Genomic DNA, 20,569 nt, shown 5'->3' on the forward strand with positions numbered 1-20,569 from the left:
ATTCCATGAAGAGTAAACAAAGATCAGCTTACTCCCCAGCCTTAAATAAGATTTACATAAGGCGGGAAACTTTTGTTTCACAGTCTTGACCTCCCCCTCCTTTTAGTGGAAAATTACTAGAAGTTCAAGATGGTGTTTAGTACCAAGTGACATGACCAAGTAGTGTCACAGCAGCATCCCAGGACGCCTCTCAGGAAGGAGAGGGATTAATATCTTCAAAGTCTCATGGTTTCTTCCTAATGGCCCATCAAGGCTGAAGGCCTGTTGTGTGATGGGGGTTTCCCAAGTACACACCCAGTTGTAATTATTACATAGTCAATATTCCTAACCTTAGATACAGAAATGATACATGCATACAAATTGAATAATCACATTCAGTAAATTATTACCTTTCCAACGATACCTTACAAGACCCATCTTACATAACATATATCTGTTATGCCATATCCATATCATAAGCATATTTCCATAAAGAATAAGGGGTGTAACATAACAGTCTTACTAATGCAATACACAGAAGTAATACCCTTCTCCTACTTGATATTCCCCTGCTTATGATTGTGTTCACACTTTTAGCTGCAGCATCACAGTGGGAGCTCATGTTCAGTTGGTTTTTGCTATGACCCCAAAGTCATTTTCAGAGTCACTGTTTTCCAGAGTACAGTCTTATAAGTGTGACCTGCATTCTTCGTTCTTTAATGTATGACCTTGCGTTAGTCTGTATTCAAATGCGTGTTGTTCAAATGAGTCCAGCTTACCAAGCAGCCCAGGTCTGTCAGTATAACTGATCTGTCCTCATCTGCAAAGTTTGTCAGCAATGATTTTATATTTTCTTCCAGATCATTGATAAAGATACTAAATAGCACTGGACTGAGAACAGATCCCAACTAGAACCATTCTCATTGGATGATAATTCCCCAATTAAAATTACTTTTTGCACTCTGACAGTTAACTAGTTTTTAATCCATTTAATATTGGCTGCATTGACTTTACATAGTGCTACGTTTTTTATTGGAATGTCATGCAGGACTTAGATGCCTTGCAGAAGTCTGAGTATATTGTGTTATCATTTACCTTTATCATTCAAACTTGTGATCTCATCAAAAGTGGTATCATTTTGTCTATTTTCCATGAGACCATGTTGATTGGCATTAATTATGCTACAGTCTTTTAATTCTTTTCTGATTGCATCCCATATCAGCCTTTCCATGATTTTGACAAGGATTGATGTCAGGCTAACTGGCCTTTAAGTTACCCAGGTCATCCTATTTATCCTTTTCAAATATTGGCACAATGTTAGCTTTTTTCGATCTCTGGATCTCCCCACATGCACCATGTTTTGTTAAAAATCAACATTAATGGTTCAGAGAGCTCCTTGCTGAATTCCCTTAATATCCAGTCCTGCAGATTTAAAAATATTTAATAGTTGCTGTTTAACATGCTCCCTTGTTACTGATGGAATAGTAAGTATTTCATTATCACTATAAGATGTGAATACATCATCCTCCTTCTTTCTGAATACAGAACAGGAAGTCAGACCAGATTATCACAGTTGTCCCTTCTGGCCTTGGAATCTATGAACAGAAATATTTATTGAACACTGGCGTTTTCTGCATCCTGGTTGATAATTTTACCATCCTTGTCTAGTATCGTACCTATACCTTTGCAAGAATTTTGTTTATTCCTGAAATATTTAAAGAATCCCTTCTTATTTTCCTGAATTTGACTGGCCACAGAATTTTCATTGATACCTTTTGCTTCCCTTATCAATTGTTTGAATTTCCTAACTGTTGATTAGTACTCATTACTATGTATTACTTTTTAAATTTTTTATTGCTGCCTTCACCTCCCCTTTTTAATGAAGACTTTTTTTCAACCAAGAATCCTCCTATCATCCTAATTTTCCCCCTCTTCACATGCCTCTGTTTCCTTATTAATGCAGTATCTGTCTGGAGAGAGACTCCTGCAGCAGCAACAGGAGGAAATGCAACAACTGAGACAGGATTTCCACAGAGTTCAGAATTTGTGCAGCTCGGCTGAGAAAGAGCTGAGATATGAAAGGGAGAAAAACTTGGACTTAAAGAAGTATAATATTTTGCTCCAGCAAGAAAGCACCAAGGTACGTGCATGGTGTGTGCCACTGCATTAAAAGAGCCATCATGGGTTCCAGGGGCGTTTTCACCACAGTCTGGGGACCTGTGGGAGTTTCATTCCCAGCTCTTTCAGAGACAAAAGGTGAGATGCAAGTTTTGCTCAGTTTCTCATGGTTCTGATTCTCAAGAATGCAAAGGCCCTTTACACTGCATTAGCAGTAACTTAAAATGGTAGTAATTTATTAGGGCCTCTTTTCTACTGCCAGAGTGGCATCAAGTTGCCTTAACATAAAGGAGACAGAATTTAGCGCAAAGTCTGTAGCACCCCAATTAGCATCCAGCCCGTATCATCTGAGGAAGTTCCAAATGAGGAGGACTGGTAGGTGCTCAGTAATTACTCCTGAGCTGGAGAGTGATAGAGGAGTTCGTGGCCTGCACCAGATCTAGCTCTGTAATAGATGTAGCTTTACCTCTTCCATGTGCTCACTGATTCATCCTCGCAACTCCCCTGGGAGGAAGTTATGTAGCTATTATCTCCACTTGTCATATGGGGAACCTGAGGCAGAGAGGTTAAGTCCCAGGCCACAGGGGGAGTAAAGGTCAGGCCTGGAACTAGAAGTCAGCATTTCTTCTTTGAACATTGTCATCTTAGATCCATATTCATGGGATCCCAGTCTCCCAGTGCAGGAGTCCTGAAAACACGTGAAAATCAGTGACTGTTTGAATAGATTTGTAGAGCTGAATCTTTTGAAAATCTCGCCCTAGACTTGCACATTTGCATTCCTCTACCTCGATGTTGGCTCTAACGACTGTTGCATTAATTGAAATATCTTGCTGTGTCCAGTATTTCTTTCTTTATTTTTCAAAGGATATTTTTAAAGCATACAGAAACCCAACTCTCCTGATGATCCTGGGAGCAGCTGGCATTGGCGCTGACTCAGTACAAAACATTGTGCATTTGTTTATCTTTCGCTATATTGGATTGTCTAGTAACCCCATCTCCCTTTTTCCTATCAGTCCATTTTGCTTGAAGCACATGGAAGTCAGTGCTCGATTCTGTACTTTTCTTTCCTTGTCAAACTCAGGTCAAAGCTGAACTGAGACAAGTCCAGTTGAAGTTAACCGACTCAACCAAAATGTGCTCCTCTCTCACTGTGCAATGGGAGCACAGTCAGCAGAAAGTCAAAGAACTTGAACTAGAGCTGCTGAAGCACTCCCAGAGTAGTAAACTGCAGAGCAGTCTGCAGGAGAAACTTGCACTGGAGAAATCTAGGGCTACTGATGCAGAGAAAAAGGTAAATATACAACCTACATTGCATTAGTATCAAATCTGCATTCATTAGTTGTAGTCTGCAGAAGTTCAGACTAAAAAGCATGCACTGGTAGCTAATGTCTTAGTACTCAGATGCATAGTTTGCTTGTTTTTGATCACTTGTGAGGTTTTCGGAAGTATTTGAAGTGCATTTCAATTATTACGAGGAACACAATGAATATATTAATATGCAAATCTGAACATCATCTTTGAAATCTTATTTCTGAAATTCAGAATATTTTCCCATTGTTTCCTTGTACTCCCGCGTCTGCCTTTCTGTCTGTACCCACATGATAACTCTTGTCAGGTACTTAGGTTGTAGGCTCTTTGGGGCAGGGACTGTCTTCTTGTTCTGTGTTTCTACAGTGCCTAGCACAGCAGGTCCATGACTGGGGTCCCTAGGTGCTCCAGCAATGTTAATAATAATAATTAATAAAGTGATCTCTGAGTTGGATTAGCAATACAGGGTCTAATCCAAAACCCATTGAAATCAGTGGAAAGCCTCCTCTTGGCTTTAGTTAGCTTTGGATCAGACCCATACAGAGATGGGGATAAACTCAAGCAGAGGCAAGCAAATCTCTCCTACCTCCCCCCCTTCGATTTGAATACTAATCTATAAACATTCCATCCAAAAAACTATGCAGCAGTTGCAAACTAAGGCCCAATCCTGCAGTTCATGTCATCCAGGTGCTGCCATGTGTGCACCTAGAATCCTATAGAAGCAAGTGGGACTGTATGTGGTTGCTGAGCTCTGTCCAGTGGGTCTGTTTGCAGGATCTAGTCTGTAAGCACACAGTAGCAGCAAATAATAATAAAGTTAGGTTGCACAGATGGCCTTAACTCTGTACCCAAATGCATATGCAATATGGTACCAAGCCTGATTCCTCACTGTGTAGTTACATCAATTGCTTTACACCAATGTAAATGAGAGGAAAATCGGGGCCACCCTCAAAAATGCAGTCTAGTATCTCACACTGATTCATTGGAGCAGTCAGTTAATCATAGAATATCAGGGTTGGAAGGGACCTCAGGAGATCATCTAGTCCAACCCCCTGCTCAAAAGCAGGACCAATCCCCAATTTTTGCCCCAGATCCCTAAATGGCCCCCTAAAGGATTGAACTCAGAACCCTGGGTTTAGCAGGCCAATGCTCAAACTGAGCTATCCCTTCCCTCTGGGGTTGCTGGAAGAGTACAAAGCATATTTATGAATCTCACCCAGTATTTTGTTTCCAACCTGGGGAGCCCTGAACATAAGAATATAAGAATGGCCATACTGGGTCAGACCAAAGGTCCATCCAGCCCAGCATCCTGTCTACCGACAGTGGCCAATGCCAGGTGCTCCAGAGTGAGTGAACCTAACAGGTAATGATCTAGTGATCTCTCTCCTGCCATCCATCTCCACCCTCTGACAAACAGAGGCGAGGGACACCATTCCTTACCCATCCTGGCTAATAGCCATTAATGGACTTAACCTCCATGAATTTATCCAGTTCTCTTTTAAACCCTGTTTTAGTCCTAGTCTTCACAACCTCCTCAGGCAAGGAGTTCCACAGGTTGACTGTGCGCTGAGTGAAGAAGAACTTTCTTTTGTTTTAAACCTGCTACCCATTAATTTCATTTGGTGGCCCCTAATTCTTATATTATGGGAACTAGTAAATAACTTTTCCTTATTCCCTTTCTCCACACCACTCATGATTTTATATACCTCTATCATATTCCCCCTTAGTCTCCTCTTTTCCAAGCTGAAAAGTCCTAGCCTCTTTAATCTCTCCTCATATGGGACCAGTTCCAAACCCTTAATCATTTTAGTTGCCCTTTTCTGAATGTATTCTAATGCCAGTATATCTTTTTTGAGATGAGGGGACCACATCTGTAGGCATTATTCAAGATGTGGGCGTACCATGGATTTATATAAGGGCAATAGGACATTCTCTGTCTTATTCTCTATCCCTTTTTTAATGATTCCTAACATCCTGTTTGCATTTTTGACTGCTGCTGCACACTGCGTGGACGTCTTCAGAGAACTATCCACAATGACTCCAAGATCTTTCTCCTGATTAGTTGTAGCTAAATTAGCCCCCATCATACTGTATGTATAGTTGGGGTTATTTTTTCCAATGTGCATTACTTTACATTTATCCACATTAAATTTCATTTGCCATTTTGTTGCCCAATCACTTAGTTTTGTGAGATCTTTCTGAAGTTCTTCACAGTCTGCTTTGGTCTTAACTATCTTGAGCAGTTTAGTATCATCTGCAAACTTTGCCACCTCACTGTTTACCCCTTTCTCCAGATCATTTATGAATAAGTTGAATAGGATTGGTCCTAGGACTGACCCTTGGGGAACACCACTAGTTACCCCTCTCCATTCTGAAAATTTACCATTTATTCCCACCCTTTGTTCCCTGTCTTTTAACCAGTTCTCAATCCATGAAAGGATCTTCCCTCTTATCCCATGACAACTTAATTTACATAAGGGACCTTGTCACAGGCTTTCTGGAAATCTAAGTACACTATGTCCACCGGATCCCCTTTGTCCACATGTTTATTGACCCCCTCAAAGAACTCTAATAGATTAGTAAGACACAATCTCCATTTACAGAAATCATGTTGACTTTTGCACAACAATTTATGTGTCTGACAATTTTATTCTTTACTGTTGTTTCAACTAATTTGTCCGGTACTGACGTTAGACTTACTGGTCTGTAATTGCCAGGATCACCCCTAGAGCCCTTCTTAAATATTGGCATTACATTATCTATCTTCCAGGCATTGGGTACAGTAGCTGATTTAAAGGACAGGTTACAAACCATCGTTAATCGTTCCGCAATTTCACATTTGAGTTCTTGGGTGAATGCTATCCGGTCCCGGTGACTTGTTATTGTTAAATTTCTCAATTAATTCCAAAACCCCCTCTGGTGACACTTCGATCTGTGACAATTCCTCAGATTTGTCACCTACAAAAGATGGCTCAGGTTTGGGAATCTCCCTAACATCCTCAGCCGTGAAGACTGAAGCAAAGAATTCATTTAGTTTCTCCACAATGACTTTATCATCCTTAAGTGCTCCTTTTGTATCTCGATCGTCCAGGGGCCCCACTGGTTGTTTAGAAAGCTTCCTGCTTCTGATGTACTTAAAAAACATTTTGTTATTACCTTTTGAGTTTTTGGCTAGTTGTTCTTCAAACTCCTTTTTGGCTTTTCTTATTACATTTTTACCTTTTATTTGGCAGTGTTTATGCTCCTTTCTATTTACCTCACTAGGATTTGACTTCCACTTTTCAAAAGATGCCTTTTTATCTCTCACTGCTTCTTTTATGTGGTTGTTAAGCCACGGTGGCTCTTTTTTAGTTCTTTTACTGTGTTTTTTAATTTGGGGTATACATTTAAGTTGGGCCTCTATTATGGTGTCTTTGAAAAGTGTCCATGGAGCTTGCAGGAATTTCACTCTAGTCACTGTACCTTTTAATTTCTGTTTAACTAAGCTCCTCATTTTTGCATAGTTCCCCTTTCTGAAATTAAATGCCACAGTGTTGGCCTGTTGGGATGTTCTTCCCACCACAGGAATGTTAAATGTTATTATATTATGGTCACTATTTCCAAGCAATCCTGTTATAGTTACCTCTTGGACCAGATCCTGTGCTCCACTCAGGACTAGATCAAGAGTTGCCTCTCCCCTTGGGGGTTCCTCTACCTCATTCACTGCTTCCTCATTCACTGCTTCCATTCACTGTATTTTTCACTGTGCAACTAAATTAGGCATGCAAGTTTGTTCATGAGAAAGTCATGCGAGACCGTATCAAAAGCTTTACTAAAGTCAAGATACACCACATCTAATGCTTCCCCCATCCACAAGGCTTGTTACCCTGTCAAAGAAAGCTATCAAGTTGGTTTGACATGATTTGTTCTTGACAAATCCATGCTGACTGTTATTTATCACCTTGTTGTCTTCTAGATGTTTGCAAATTAATTGCTTTATTATTTGTTCCATTATCTTTCCAGGGACTGAAGTTAAGATAACTGCTCTGTAATTTCTCGGGTTGTCCTTATTCCCCTTTTTATAGATAGGGCACTATATTTGCCCATTTCCAATTTTCTGGAATCTCTCCCTTCTTCCATGACTTTTCAAAGATAATCACTAATGGCTCAGATATCTCCTCAGTCAGCTCCTTGAGTATTCTAGGATGCATTTCATCAGGCCCCGGTGACTTGAAAACATCTAATTTGTCTAAGTAATTTTTAACTTGTTCTTTCCCTATTTTAGTCTCTGATCCTACCTCATTTTCACTGGCATTCACTATGTTAGACACCACCAACCTTCTTGGTGAAAACCGAGTCAAAGAAGTCATTAAGCACCTTTGCCATTTCCACATTTTCTGTTATTGTTTTTCCCTCCTCACTGAGTAATGGGCCTACCCTGTCCTAGGTCTTCCTCTTGCTTCTAATGTAGTCGCTGTCTGTGCATTCCCTGTTCCAGCAAAGGTTCGGAGAAGCCATTCCTTCAGGCAGGAGAGGTGGAATTGTGGTACCACAAATTAGCATGCAGCAGGGGTAGGAGAGGCTGGCCCTGCCGACTGTACCAGAGACAGGTTCTGTTCTCCCGCAGCCCATGCTTACTTGCAGTAGCCAGCTGTTATTGACAGCATCCAGCCAAAACCTGCCATTTACTGTTTGTCTAATCTGCAACCAATTTCCCCCAAGGTTTTGGAGCTACAGCAAAAACTGAAGGAATCCCATCATCAGCTCCGCCTAACTGAGACCCATGTTTTGGGCAGGAAACAAATGGGGGAGGAGTTAAAGGAGGCCCAAGAAAGGGAAACTCAGCTGCGGCGGCAGTTCCAGGAAGAGCAGCGGAAAAGGTGAAAGGAACTGAGATTGTCATGTTGCTGAGGTGAGGGGGTGCTAGTCCCAGGATGCTGGCTGCTCCGGGAACACGCCGGCCTACCATTTATGTGGCGCTCTGCCTGGCAGTGGAGATGGGCTGCATTACTGCGTTAGCCTGAACAGGAAATGATGAGTGTGGGCACGGGGATCCCCTCCCACCCCAGAACTAAGGGTGTCCGCACTGTCACCAGGCTGTGGTGATGGGCACTGTTGACAACCCTAAGGAGGAGGAGGGAGGTGGCAGGGGAATGCTTTTGTCATGGTCTCCCCTACAGAAATCAAAACCCTAGAAAGGGAGTTCTGAGCAGTCCTCTTGGGGTGGTGTGACTTGAGTGTCGCATGGTGTGTGCTGCAAGCAAACTCCACAGGGGGCTGCAAAGGCCTAATGACAAGCAGCAAAAACCTCCAGATGTGGAGCAAATATCCAGCCTGCCAGTGTTCTGCTGGGAAGGCATTCCAGTCACAGGGCACCTCAGCTCAGCAAAAAGCCTCCCTGCCCCAGAATGGGGTTTTAGCATTATTATTTCTATATGTAATATGGCAGCACCTCCAGACCCCAACCAAGATCAGAGCCCCGCAGGGCTAGGTGCTGTACAAATACAGGGCACAAGATGGTCCCTGCCCCAGAGAACAGATAGTCTAAATAAACATGATGGACAAAGGTTGGGAGGGGGAACAGAGAGAGGAAGTGACTTGCCCAAGGTCATGCATCAAGTCGGTGGGAGAGCTGGGTTCTATTCCAGAACCCAGAGAATAAAACCCGGCTCTCCTGACTCCCAGTCCAGTGCACCGGCCACAAAAGCATACTGCTCCTGACTGGAGGAGTAGGTGGATCTGGCAGAGAGGGTTTGCCAGGTCGATAACTCAACAAAAACCTCAATTTTTTAAATTCACCCAAAGCTGCCAGGGACGGTCCAGATTTCCACCAGAGTCTGCAGAACCCAGAGACCTCACTGCAAAAGCTAGGTCCAGCTTGCTGCAGAGTACACAGGGCCTTGGTTATAGTGTGCCCATCGTTATGGAATCTGGACTTCAGCTCCTAGAGCGAGTGAGCAGCAGGCCCTAGTGAGTGATCCAGTTGACTACAGCCTTTAAAGATAAGTTGATGTTACAGACACATACTACGTTCCTTCCAAAGGGGTGACTGACAGGTCAGGTCTATACTACAAATTTTTGTCAGCCTAGCTAAGTTAGTCAGGATGTGAAGAGACCCCCCACTCAGCCAACATAGTGATGCTGGCAAATCCCCAGGAGCACACACAGCTATGCCGAGAGAAGAGTGCTTTTGTCGACATAGCTGATGTCATTCGGGGAGGAGGTTTACCTACGCTAGCAGAAAACCTCCTTTTTTTGGTATAAGCTGTGTCTACGCTAGGGGGCTTTGCCAGTATAGCTATACAGGCAAAGGAAAGGCCATAGAGTTCCACCTTAATTATCCTGTGGATTTTATTTGTTCCATCCTGGCAAAGCCATGGTCCACAGACTTGATGTGAATAATACTTTAGGCTTTTTTCTGGTCTAAGCCTTTAGAAAGTGCTCCCAGCTTTGTGTGTCATTGGACACTAAGAGTTAGTCACTTTCAGCATTACCAAAGGCCAGGGTTCTCCCCCACCCCTCAATGAGTGTGTGTTCTGATGTGATTCATTAACTGCATTATTGAAAGGAGTAACAAAGACTATTGATGAAGGGCAGACAGTGGATGGAGTTTAACTGGAATCCATTATAGCTACCACACTGGCAGATGATGGACAGGTTAAAATATGTAGGCATCAGGGCCAAGAGTACAAGAGGCTGTTTGAACCCCGAATCTGGCCCTGAATAGAAAAGTAACTGTGTTTAATTTCTCAAACTGGGAAAGGGGCAGGAAGGGTCCAGACAAATATAGTAAATAGCATTAAATCTACAAGTTTGAGTCCCATAAGTAGGGCCCTACCAAATTCACTGCCATGAAAAATGTGTCATGGACTGTGAAATCTGGTCTTTTGTGTGCTTTTACCCTCTACGATACAGATTTCACGGGGGAGACCAGCATTTCTCAAATTGCGGGTCCTGACCCAAAAGAGAGTTGCAAGGGGGTCTCAAGGTTATTTTCGGGGGGTTGCAGTATTGCCCCGTTACTTCTGCTCTGCCTTCAGAGCCGGGCAGCCGGAGAGCAGCTGTTGCTGACTGAGGGCCCAGCTCTGAAGGCAGCATCACCGCCAGCAGCAGTGCAGAAGTAAGAGTAGCAGTACCGTGACCCTCCCCCCACAATAACCTTGTGACCCCCCCACACACACAACTCCTTTTTGGGTCAGGACCCCTACAATTATAACACCATAAAATTTGAGATTTAAATAGCTGACATCATGAAATTTATTATTTTTAAAATCCTGTGACTGTGAAATTGACCAAAATGGACTGTGAATTTGGTAGGGCCCTACCTATAAGGCGAGCAGCAGAGCAGGCACTCAGATACCATGGTGATGGACACAGTATAAGAGCCTAGAGAGACGGTAGCTAATGTTCTCTGTATGTCTGTCTAAACATATTGTTAAGTGAAATGAGAAATAGCATCAGCCATAGGCACCAACTTCTGGCACTGCGGGGTGCTCGCACACCCCCACCCCTAACCCCACCATGACTCCACCCTTGCCCCGCCTCCTCCCGCCCCTGCCCTGCCCCCATTCTAACCCCTTCCCCAAAGTCCCTGCCCCAATTCCGCCCCCTCCTTGCCGCTATTGGACCCCTTCCCTAAATCCCTGCCCTGGCCCCGCCTCTTCCCCGCCTCCTCCCCTGAGCACACCACTTTCCCACTCCTCCCCCCTCCCTCCCACAGCTTGTTATGCCTTGAGACAGCCGTTTCACGGTGGCAAGCCTGGGAGGAGAAGCGGGGACACAGCGTGCTCAGGGGAGGAGGCAGAGGCAGAGGTGAGCTGGGGAGGGGGGGTGGGATGGGGAGCTTGGCTGCCGGTGAATGCAGAGCACCCACCAATTTTTCCCCGTGGGTGCTCCAGCCCTGGAACACCCACGGAGTCAGCGCCTATGACATAAGCTGTAATGTCTGCATTTACAGCCAGTACGAACATAGCAGGGGTCACTGGCAAAGGGCGTAGTGTGCTGAGATTATAGAGAAGTGTGGGTAAATTAAAGACATGGGGACTGGGCTTTAGTCTTGGAAAACACGTGTGAATATTCAGCCAGCTAGATGGGACGAAGGGAGGAAAGGACTTGGTGCTGATTGGAATGTCCACAGCAGAGATAGCCATTGTGTGCCAAGCTGCATGGATAGTACAGTGCATTTCACATCAACAGAGATTATTAGGGCTGTGGAAATATGTGGAGAGTTTTTTGTGAACTCCTAGAGCCTGAGTCGTCCCTTCAAGGACAAGGGGACGCAACCCACAGGGGCAGCTGGATCAGGAAAATCATTTCCCTGGAGGGAAGGCAGGACCCTTGGGGATTCTGCCTCACTGCCATGCCATGTTTTCAGGAAGATCCTGGATCAGCACGCAGAGGAGCAGCTGCAGCAGCTCCGTGGCTTTGCACGCTGGGCAGTACTCTGTGTGAACTCCACTGCAGAGGCTGCCTGGGATGGTGCTGATCTCACCCACTTCCCCGCCAGCTGGCTCTTGTGCCACTGCTCTTGGTGGACTTTCTGCCAGTAGAGTCCTGTAACCTCATACTGAATTAGGCCCATAATTCCCCACCCCAGCAACCTTTGACAGCACCCGCTTTCCTCACTGCCCCCCACCCCAGCATTCACCACGGCGTTCAGTACCAACGGTAAACACATTGGCTGGGTGATCAGCAATGAAAGAGTTAACAATGTCAACTTCGAAATGGTCGTCAGTTGGCCTCAGCATTAACTCCCCCTGAGACTGAATGGGGCACATCCCACTACAGTCCCTGTCCCTGTGCAAACTCAGGCAGACATTGCTGCATCAGTCACTGTTGGAAGCTTCCATTATGGACGTAAACGCCTAGATTATGCCGCACTGTTCCGAAGCAAGGGAGGGGTTCTATGGCATGTTTGCTTTGGGGTATAGAATAACGGGTAAGGTTAACAAGGTCATTCTGGTCCTGGAGATAATTGGCGGTTTCAGGGAGACTCCCTGTACTGCTAATGGTGAATACGCTTAGAACCATGATATCCCTAGAACTGGAATGAACTTCGGAAGTGCACCTCCTGCAGTGGCTGGGTAGGACCTGCACCTGCTCTCAGGTGAGGATGGACTCTGTGCTTGTCTACACTGGGGAATAGCTTTTCCGCACTGGTTAATCCATTTTGGAAGTGGAATAAGAGCGTCTCCTCGGGGAGCTAGTGTGGAGAAGCTATTGCACTTTACATTCCCTAGCTTATTTCACAACTAACTTTCCCATGTGGACAGGTCTAAAATAAATCTTTTCCCCATCACAAGGTCTCTGACTCTAGGAATGGCAACATGTGTAGTGGGCACAACACAAAGATATGCAGTTAGCATTTGTGACGCTTCCTGGGGTTACCCAAGGTTGGGAGGCACCTCGCTCCCCTCTGTCCTTGCCGTGGGGAAGCCCTGTCTTTGTCTGCTAGGTTCAGCGCCCCAACTCCATCAGCCATGGGCAACACACGTCGTTCCCTTTGGGCCTTGCAGGTCCTGCTGTCTCTCTACAGGTTAGCAATACGTACACTCCAAACCCTGAGTCCTCCAAGCATCTCCCTGATGTGTCCGTCCACTGGACCCTCAGAATATTCATAGGTTGGCTGCTTCCAAAGAAACAATATACCCTAGTGTCATAAATATAAAGGGAAGGGTAACCACCTTTCTGTATACAGTGCTGTAAAATCCCTCCTAGCCAGAGGCAAAACCCTTTCACCTGTAAAGGGTTAAGAAGCTAAGATAACCTCGCTGGCACCTGACCCAAAATGACCAATGAGGGGACAAGATACTTTCAAATCTGGAGGGGGGGGAACAAAGGGTTTGTGTGTCTGTGTGATGCTTTTGCCGGGAACAGATCAGGAATGCAGACTTACAACTTCTGTTAAGTTAGTAAGTAATCTAGCTAGAAATGCGTTAGATTTCCTTTTGTTTAATGGCTGGTAAAATAAGCTGTGCTGGATGGAATGTATATTCCTGTTTATGTGTCTTTTTGTAACTTAAGGTTTTGCCTAGAGGGATTCTCTATGTTTTGAATCTGATTACCCTGTAAGGTATTTACCATCCTGATTTTACAGAGGTGATTCTTTTACCTTTTCTTTAAGTAAAATTCTTCTTTTAAGAACCTGATTGCTTTTTCATTGTTCTTAAGATCCAAGGGTTTGAGTCTGTGTTCACCTGTGCCAATTGGTGAGGATTCTTATCAAACCTTCCCCAGGAAAGGGGGTGTAGGGCTTGGGGGGATATTTTGGGGGAAGACGTCTCCAAGTGGGCTCTTTCCCTGTTCTTTGTTTAAAACACTTGGTGGTGGCAGCACAGGGTTCAAGGACAAGGCAAAGTTTGTACCTTGGGGAAGTTTTTAACCTAAGCTGGTAAGAATAAGCTTAGGGGGTCTTTCGTGCAGGTCCCCACATCTGTACCCTAGAGTTCAGAGTGGGGAAGGAACCTTGACACCTAGCTTACCAGGCACCTCTGATCACCACTCCGCTTAACACACAGCACTTGCATATGTACAGAGTGAAATAAAATATACGTTTATTTAACAGAGATATTCAGGTGGTCACAAGTGGAAGAATTGAAACAAATGGTTACATATAAAATAAAATCCCAGCACACATGCTAGAGCCTGCCCTAGACTTAATTAACTAGATACTCTTCTGTCTAACCAAGTATTTCTCAGCAGCACTTTACAGCCAGGTTGCCTGTGACCCTCCTTTCATGAGACAGACACATTGTCAGCTTGCCTCTGAGATGACGGATTCCATGTGTTTCTTAGGCCCCCAAGATATACCAATCCCATCCTTTGTCTTTATTCATAAACAACTCACCCCCTGCTGTTGGTTTCATTTTGTAGACTTGTTCTCTTGTAGATTTCTCAATCTCTTCTTTTGCCTGTGACTTAGTATGCAAATAGGCACACAGTGAGGCGTAAAACAGACCACACAAATCACCGGATAGGGAGAGAGGTCTCTGTTACCTCCTGCCTGGAAGGAACATTTCCAACGTATATCACCTCCTGGTGATTTGTCTTAACTCCAAGACCTTAAGAGTTGGGCTGTCAAGCGAGTAAAAAAATCAATTGCTATTAATCGCACAATTAAAAAATAAATTGCAATTAATCACACAATTGATCGCACTGTTAGAATTCGAATACCATTTATTTAAATATTTTTGGATATTTTCAAATATATTGATTTCAATTACAGCAGAGAATACAAAGTGTACAGTGCTCACTTTATATTTATTTTTTATTACAGATATACACTTTAAAAAACAAAATAAATTATATTTTTCAATTTCCCCATTACAAGTACTGTAGTGCAATCTCTTTATCATGGAAGTTGAACTTATGGGAGATAATGCTGCCAGCTTCTTGTTTACAATGTCACCTGAAAGTCAAAAAAGGTGTTCGCATGGCACTGTTGTAGCCAGTGTTGCAAGATATTTATGTGCCAGCTGCACAAAAGGTTCATATGTCCCTTCATGCTTCAGCCACCATTCCACAGGACATGCGTCCATGCTGATGACAGGTTCTGCTCGATAATGATCCAAAACTGTGGAAACCAATGCATGTTCATTTTCATCATTGGAGTCAGATGCCACCAGCAAACAGTTGATTTTCTTTTTTGGTGGTTCGGGTTCTGTAGTTTCTGCATCAGAGTGTTGCTCTTTTAAGACTTCTGAAAGCATGAGCCACATCTCATCCCTCTCCGATTTTGGAAGGCACTTCAGATTCTTAAACTTTGGGTCAAGTGCTATAGCTATCTTTAGAAAACTCACATTTTGTCAAATCTGCAGAGAAAGTGTTCTTAAAAAGAACATGTGCTAAGTCATCATCCAAGACTGCTATAACATGAAATATATGGCAGAATGTGGGTTAAACAGAGCAAGAAACATACAATTCTCCCCCAAGGAGGTCAGTCACACATTTAATTAATGCATTATTTTTTAACAAGTGTCATCAGCATGGAAGCATGTCCTCTGGAATGGTGGCTGAAGCATGAAGGGGCACACAAATGTTTAGCATATCTGGCACATAAATATCTTGCAATGCCGGCTACAAAAGTGCCATGCAAATGCCTTTTTCTCACTTTAAGGTGACATTGTAAATAAGAAGTGGGCAGCATTATCCCCCGTAAATGTAAACAAACTTGTTTGTCTTAGCCATTGGCTGAACAAGAAGTAGGACTGAGTGGACTTGTAGGCTCTAAAGTTTTACATTGTTTGTTTTGTTTTTGAGTGCAGTTATTTTATTAAAAAAATCTACATTTGCAAGTTGCACTTTCACAATAAAGAGATTGCACTATGTACTTGTATGAGGTTAATTGAAAAATACTCTTTCTGTTATCATTTTTACAGTGCAAACATTTGTAATAAAAATAATAATATAAAGTGAGCACTGTGCACTTTGTATTCTGTGTTGTAATTGAAATCAATATATTTGAAAATGTAGAAAAACATCCAAAAATATTTAATAAATTTCCATTGGTATCCTATTATTGTTTAACAGTGTGATTAAAGCTGTGATTAATCACAATTAATATGTTTAATTGAGATTAATTTTTTTAATTAACCGCATGAGTTAACTGCTATTAATTGACAACCCCTACTTAAGAGTATAATTTTCAGGATAGATACATAAATTCTTAAATATTATCCATACATACATTTCACACTGGTTATGATGACCAATGGGCTACTGGCTCTCGATAGAGATCTCACATGCCACCCTTCAATGAACTGTTATGCAGATATCAGACCCAGGGGATCCCTGTAAAACCCTATGACTCCCTCTGCCAGTTGGCATCAATGGGTCCCTAGGTCACAGTATTCTTAGCTCATTATGATTTCATTGTCTTTCTGATTCACAGTTCTAATGACTAATGATCTTCAGAGGGGGCTTTGCATTTGTAACTGGGCTTGTCTACACCCAAAAATTGTATCTCTTTAACTATACCAGTGTAGTTTAAAGGGTACAGCTCCCCCAGTGTGGATGCAGTTATACCAGAATAAAGGTGCTTATACCAGTAAAGCTTATTCCCATGTGGAAAGGACAATAAACTATGCTGGTATAAGGTGCCTTTATACCAATATAACTGGGTTCCAACTAGGGATTGTATTGGTATAACTATTTATTCTGATACAAAATCTCTGTGTGAACCAGGCCCAGAGTAACTCTGAAACCCTGTCAACTTGACTTCTTATCAGCGGTTGTCCATTGTTGCCTCATTGCCATGACATGCTTTTAGGAAGCTCCTGGATCAGCATGCAGAGGAGCTGCAGCAACAGCTCAGACACTCACACGAGACTGAGACTTTGCTGGCCAAGACTCATGCTGAGCTGCAGGTCAGGTTTCAGCAGCAGGAGGCACAACTGCATATATTAGAGGATGAAAAAAAAACAGCATCAAATGAGGTAAGTTAGACATTGCTGCTCTGGGGTTGGCTGCTTGGGAAGGGGACAGGTTGGTGGCATAAATGATGCTGCTGTTCTAATAACTAACTTCAATACAGACCATCAAGGTAAGAGTCAGTACTTTCCTATCAGCTGATAATGCTGCTGTGGAGAATGTGGAAATGTATGTTACATTGTTATGAAAGATATGTGTGACTCCGTATCCCCACTCAATTTGTATTGCTACCCACTGGGTGTGAAGGAGTTAATTTCAAGCGGATAAGGGATGGGGATGTTGGTGTCATGTGGGCTTGCCTGGGTTGGTATGAATGAACTATCAAGAACTGTCCCCTTACGGATGAACTTGCCTTGGGAGATACAATGGAGGACCAAAGACTGGACATTAACTTTTAATGGCTGGGAGCTGTAGGAAGCAGGACGTGTGAACACAGCACGGCTGCAACTAGGGACAAGGGACTTGGGAGGAGCAGACTGGGATAGAAGATTGCAGCTACCCAGGGTACAGGGGAAACAAGCAGAGAGAGATGAAATCCAGGAGGCTGTGGACAGCAGGGGCAGGTAATTCTGCCAGCATGGGCTCTCAGTTAAGTTTTGCTTTTCCACACTAACCTAAGGACCCTTTAGTACCGTGTTCTAGTGGTATTCTAGTTGACTGGTAAATGTTGGTTTGTTCTGAATAGGTTGTCCTGCTTTCCTATAAATCCCTGCTGGTTGTCTTGCTCCCCAGTGAAGTCTCTACCAGGGGCCAATGCTCATTTGGACCCACTGAAGAGCCACAGTGAGAACAGAGGTGCTGGAGCCAGACGGCTCAGTCTTGGAGCAGTGGAGTTGCAGGGCCCATGCCCAGAAATTGACAACACAGGGTCAAATCCTGAGAGGTTCTGAGCTCCTGCAGCTCCCACTGATTTCAACAGGGATTCCAAGTGTTCAGGATCTCTTAGGGGTCTGGATTAGAATATGGGTGATGTGAAAACAGAGGGAGCTCTCTGTGCTCCCCTCCACAACAGCATCTCACCCATCTGGTTAAGGCCTGGTCTACACTTAAAAATTAGCTCCACTTAGCTGTGAAAAAGTCATGCCCTGAGCACTGTAGTGAGAATGGCCTAACCGCTGGTGTAGACATGGCTAGGCAAATGGAAGAGTGCTTCCATTAACCTAGCTACTGCCTCCTGGAGAGCTCCATGGGAGGGTTAGGTGGGGGCAGGATGATGGAACAGGAGAAGGCAGCCCCTTTGCTTTCAGAGCATGGGGGCTTTTGCACAGCAATCCGGGTAGGAGACAATACACCTGGGAGCTGTGTCCCTTCTCTCTGTGTCCCCACCAGGAGCAACAGGGAGAGCCACATTCTTCCAACTTAACTAGGAAGAGGCAGACTCCTCCTGTGGCCGTAGCGAGGGCAGTTTCATTGGAGTGGCAAGAGCAGGATAGACTAGATCTGATTGTTCCATTGTCTGGTTACTGGGGCAAAAACGAGGCTTTATGACAAAGAAGCTGTTGAGGCCAGAGCCGGGAGCACAAGGATTGAAAGAACGTTTTCCGTCCCTGCATTTTTTTTAAAGATAAATTCTAAAACATGCATCTGTTTTTCAGCATCTCCATTGTCAAAAAACCAGTCAGAACCTTTCAGAGCAGCTATCGCTGTTGCAGCAGGAGAAGGAAACCCTCCACGAGGAATATCATCATCTCCTGAAGCAGCTCGACATCTACGTCAGGTAGTTACCAAAGCAGCAGGGACACGGAGGAATGAGGTTGCACCGCAGCTGCACTGTGACAGTGGAGTGGCTTATAGCGTAAACTTTGGTCTCCCATGTAAAATACAGTCAGCACTAAGAGATCTGTTTTCAGTTGACATCTTCAGACAGAATCAGGTGGAGTAAATGTCCCACTTCTGCAGCTACTTCATTCTGTGTTCTTCCATTCAGGAGCTGAGGGTGGTGCAGGTGACAGGCACCACGTAGTCAGGTGGGGTCTCAGCAGGCGCACACAGCACTGGTGCTGCAGGACCTTCACTGGCTGTAGAGCTCTTTAGACATTTTTCATCTAAACCAGAGGTGGGCAAACTACAGCCCGCGGGCCACATCCAGCCCGCGGGACCCTCCTGCCCTGCCCCTGAGCTCCTGGTCTGGGAGGCTGTCCCCCAGCCCCTCCCCTGCTGTGCCCCCTCCCCCGCAGCCTCAGCTCACTGTGCCACCGGTGCAATCTGCCCAGCCTGACCCGGTGCTCTGTGCTGCGCAGTGGTGCGACTGGCTCCAGCCGGGCAGCACGGCTGCCTGTCCTGATGCTCTGGGCGGTGCGTCTGCAGTGCTGCCAGCCACCGGTGCTCCAGGCAGCGCGGTAAGGGGGCAGGGAGCAGGGAGGGTTGGCTAGAGGGCAGGGAAGTTTGGGGTGGTGGTCAGGGGGCGGGGGTGTGGATAGGGGGTGGGGCAGTCAGAGGGCAGGGATCGGGGGGTTGAATGGGGGTAGGGGTCCCAGGGGGGCAGTCAGGAAAGAGAGTGGGGGTTGGATGGGGCGGCGGGGGGCAGTCAGGGGCAGGGGTTCCTGGGGCAGTCAGGGAGAAGGGGTGGTTGGATGGGGCAAGGGTCCCGGGGGACGGGGGACCGTCAGGAATGAGAGGAGGGGTTGGATGGTGTGGCGGGGGGCAGTCAGGGGCGGGAGGTCCGGGGGGCCATCAGGGGACCGGGAGGGATGGATGGGGCAGGGGTCCCGGGGTGGGCCGTCAGGGGACAGGGAACAGGGGGGTCAGATAGGGGGCGGGGGCCGGGCCAAGCCTGGTTCTTTGGGGAGGCACAGCCTCCCTTAACTGGCCCTCCATACAATTTCGGAAACCCGATGTGCCCCTCAGGCCAAAAAGTTTGCCCGCCCCTGATCTAAACGTTTTTTGACGGAAAAGGCCTTTACAATCAGATTTGAATCAGACTCACAAAACATTCCAGTTTCAAACAAGTTCACAATATTTGAGATATTTGATTTTGGTTGAAATTTTTTGATTTTTTTGAAAAACTTTTTGAAACAAAAATTTTGAATTGTTTCCAAAATGTCGGGTTTTTTTCGGCGGGAACAGATGCACTTCTGTCATGTTTTTACTCCTTCCCCTGTTTCTTCCTGAGCATCTGCAATTGTCTGCCTGATGGTTTCCAGGTGGAGTTGAACGTACTAGTTTTGACCTATACAGCCTACACTACACTGGCTTGTGTCCTGCCTTCCTGAGAGACGCCTCTCTGGGCCACCCTGCCATGGCTGTTCTCAGCAGAGACCCCGCTGGCATTAAAGTGAGAGAGTTACCAGTACGCCATTCTCCAAGAGGCAATCTGCTTTGCCTCATTACATCCAAAATGGCCTAATTCCCCTGCAAAAGCCCATCTACTTGACAGGGCATTTGGGGAAGTGGGTAGTGTGGGATGGGGGATGTTCTGCTGATTTGATTTCTTGGCTGTAAGCTGATTTACTGTATTGTGTTGTGATGTTGGGTGGTTATTTTCCAGCAGCTGGTTGTCAGGGCACTTACAGTCTGTATGTGGGCATGTTTCTGGAGTTCAGTCTGCACCAATAAGTGAATAAATTGATGAAGATTTTAAGCAGCAAGGAAGGAGAAGCTCTGACTGATTATCCTGGGAATGGAGGGGTGAATGCAGAGCGCAGAGTTCACTGCCGCATTACCCCAGTGTTCTGCCAGTGTCACTCCACAGGTTTCAGGGATTGTAAGTAAGACCAAGGTCGCATAAGGAGGAACTGAGCCTGGCATCTTCAGAACC

The 20,569-nt window shown here is 45.0% G+C and overlaps 1 protein-coding gene across 9 annotated transcripts in view; it reads left to right on the forward strand.

The window, feature by feature from the left end:
• The window catches only part of CCDC30 (coiled-coil domain containing 30), a 132,528-nt gene that overhangs the window by 94,188 nt on the left and 17,771 nt on the right, over positions 1-20,569 (forward strand). For all 9 annotated transcript variants that reach the window (XR_007353275.2, XM_048824887.2, XM_048824879.2 and 6 more), the window contains 5 exons: positions 1,943-2,119; positions 3,179-3,388; positions 8,107-8,264; positions 16,652-16,817; positions 18,408-18,529. Coding sequence is in view for 8 of the 9 variants with exons in the window: in XM_048824887.2 (XP_048680844.2) it covers positions 1,943-2,119; positions 3,179-3,388; positions 8,107-8,264; positions 16,652-16,817; positions 18,408-18,529 (833 nt within the window). In the remaining variant the exon portion in view is untranslated. The remainder of the gene's footprint in view (positions 1-1,942; positions 2,120-3,178; positions 3,389-8,106; positions 8,265-16,651; positions 16,818-18,407; positions 18,530-20,569) is intronic.

The sequence above is a fragment of the Caretta caretta genome, chromosome 18 (assembly GCF_965140235.1).
Source record: "Caretta caretta isolate rCarCar2 chromosome 18, rCarCar1.hap1, whole genome shotgun sequence".
Lineage (NCBI taxonomy): Eukaryota > Metazoa > Chordata > Testudines > Cheloniidae > Caretta > Caretta caretta.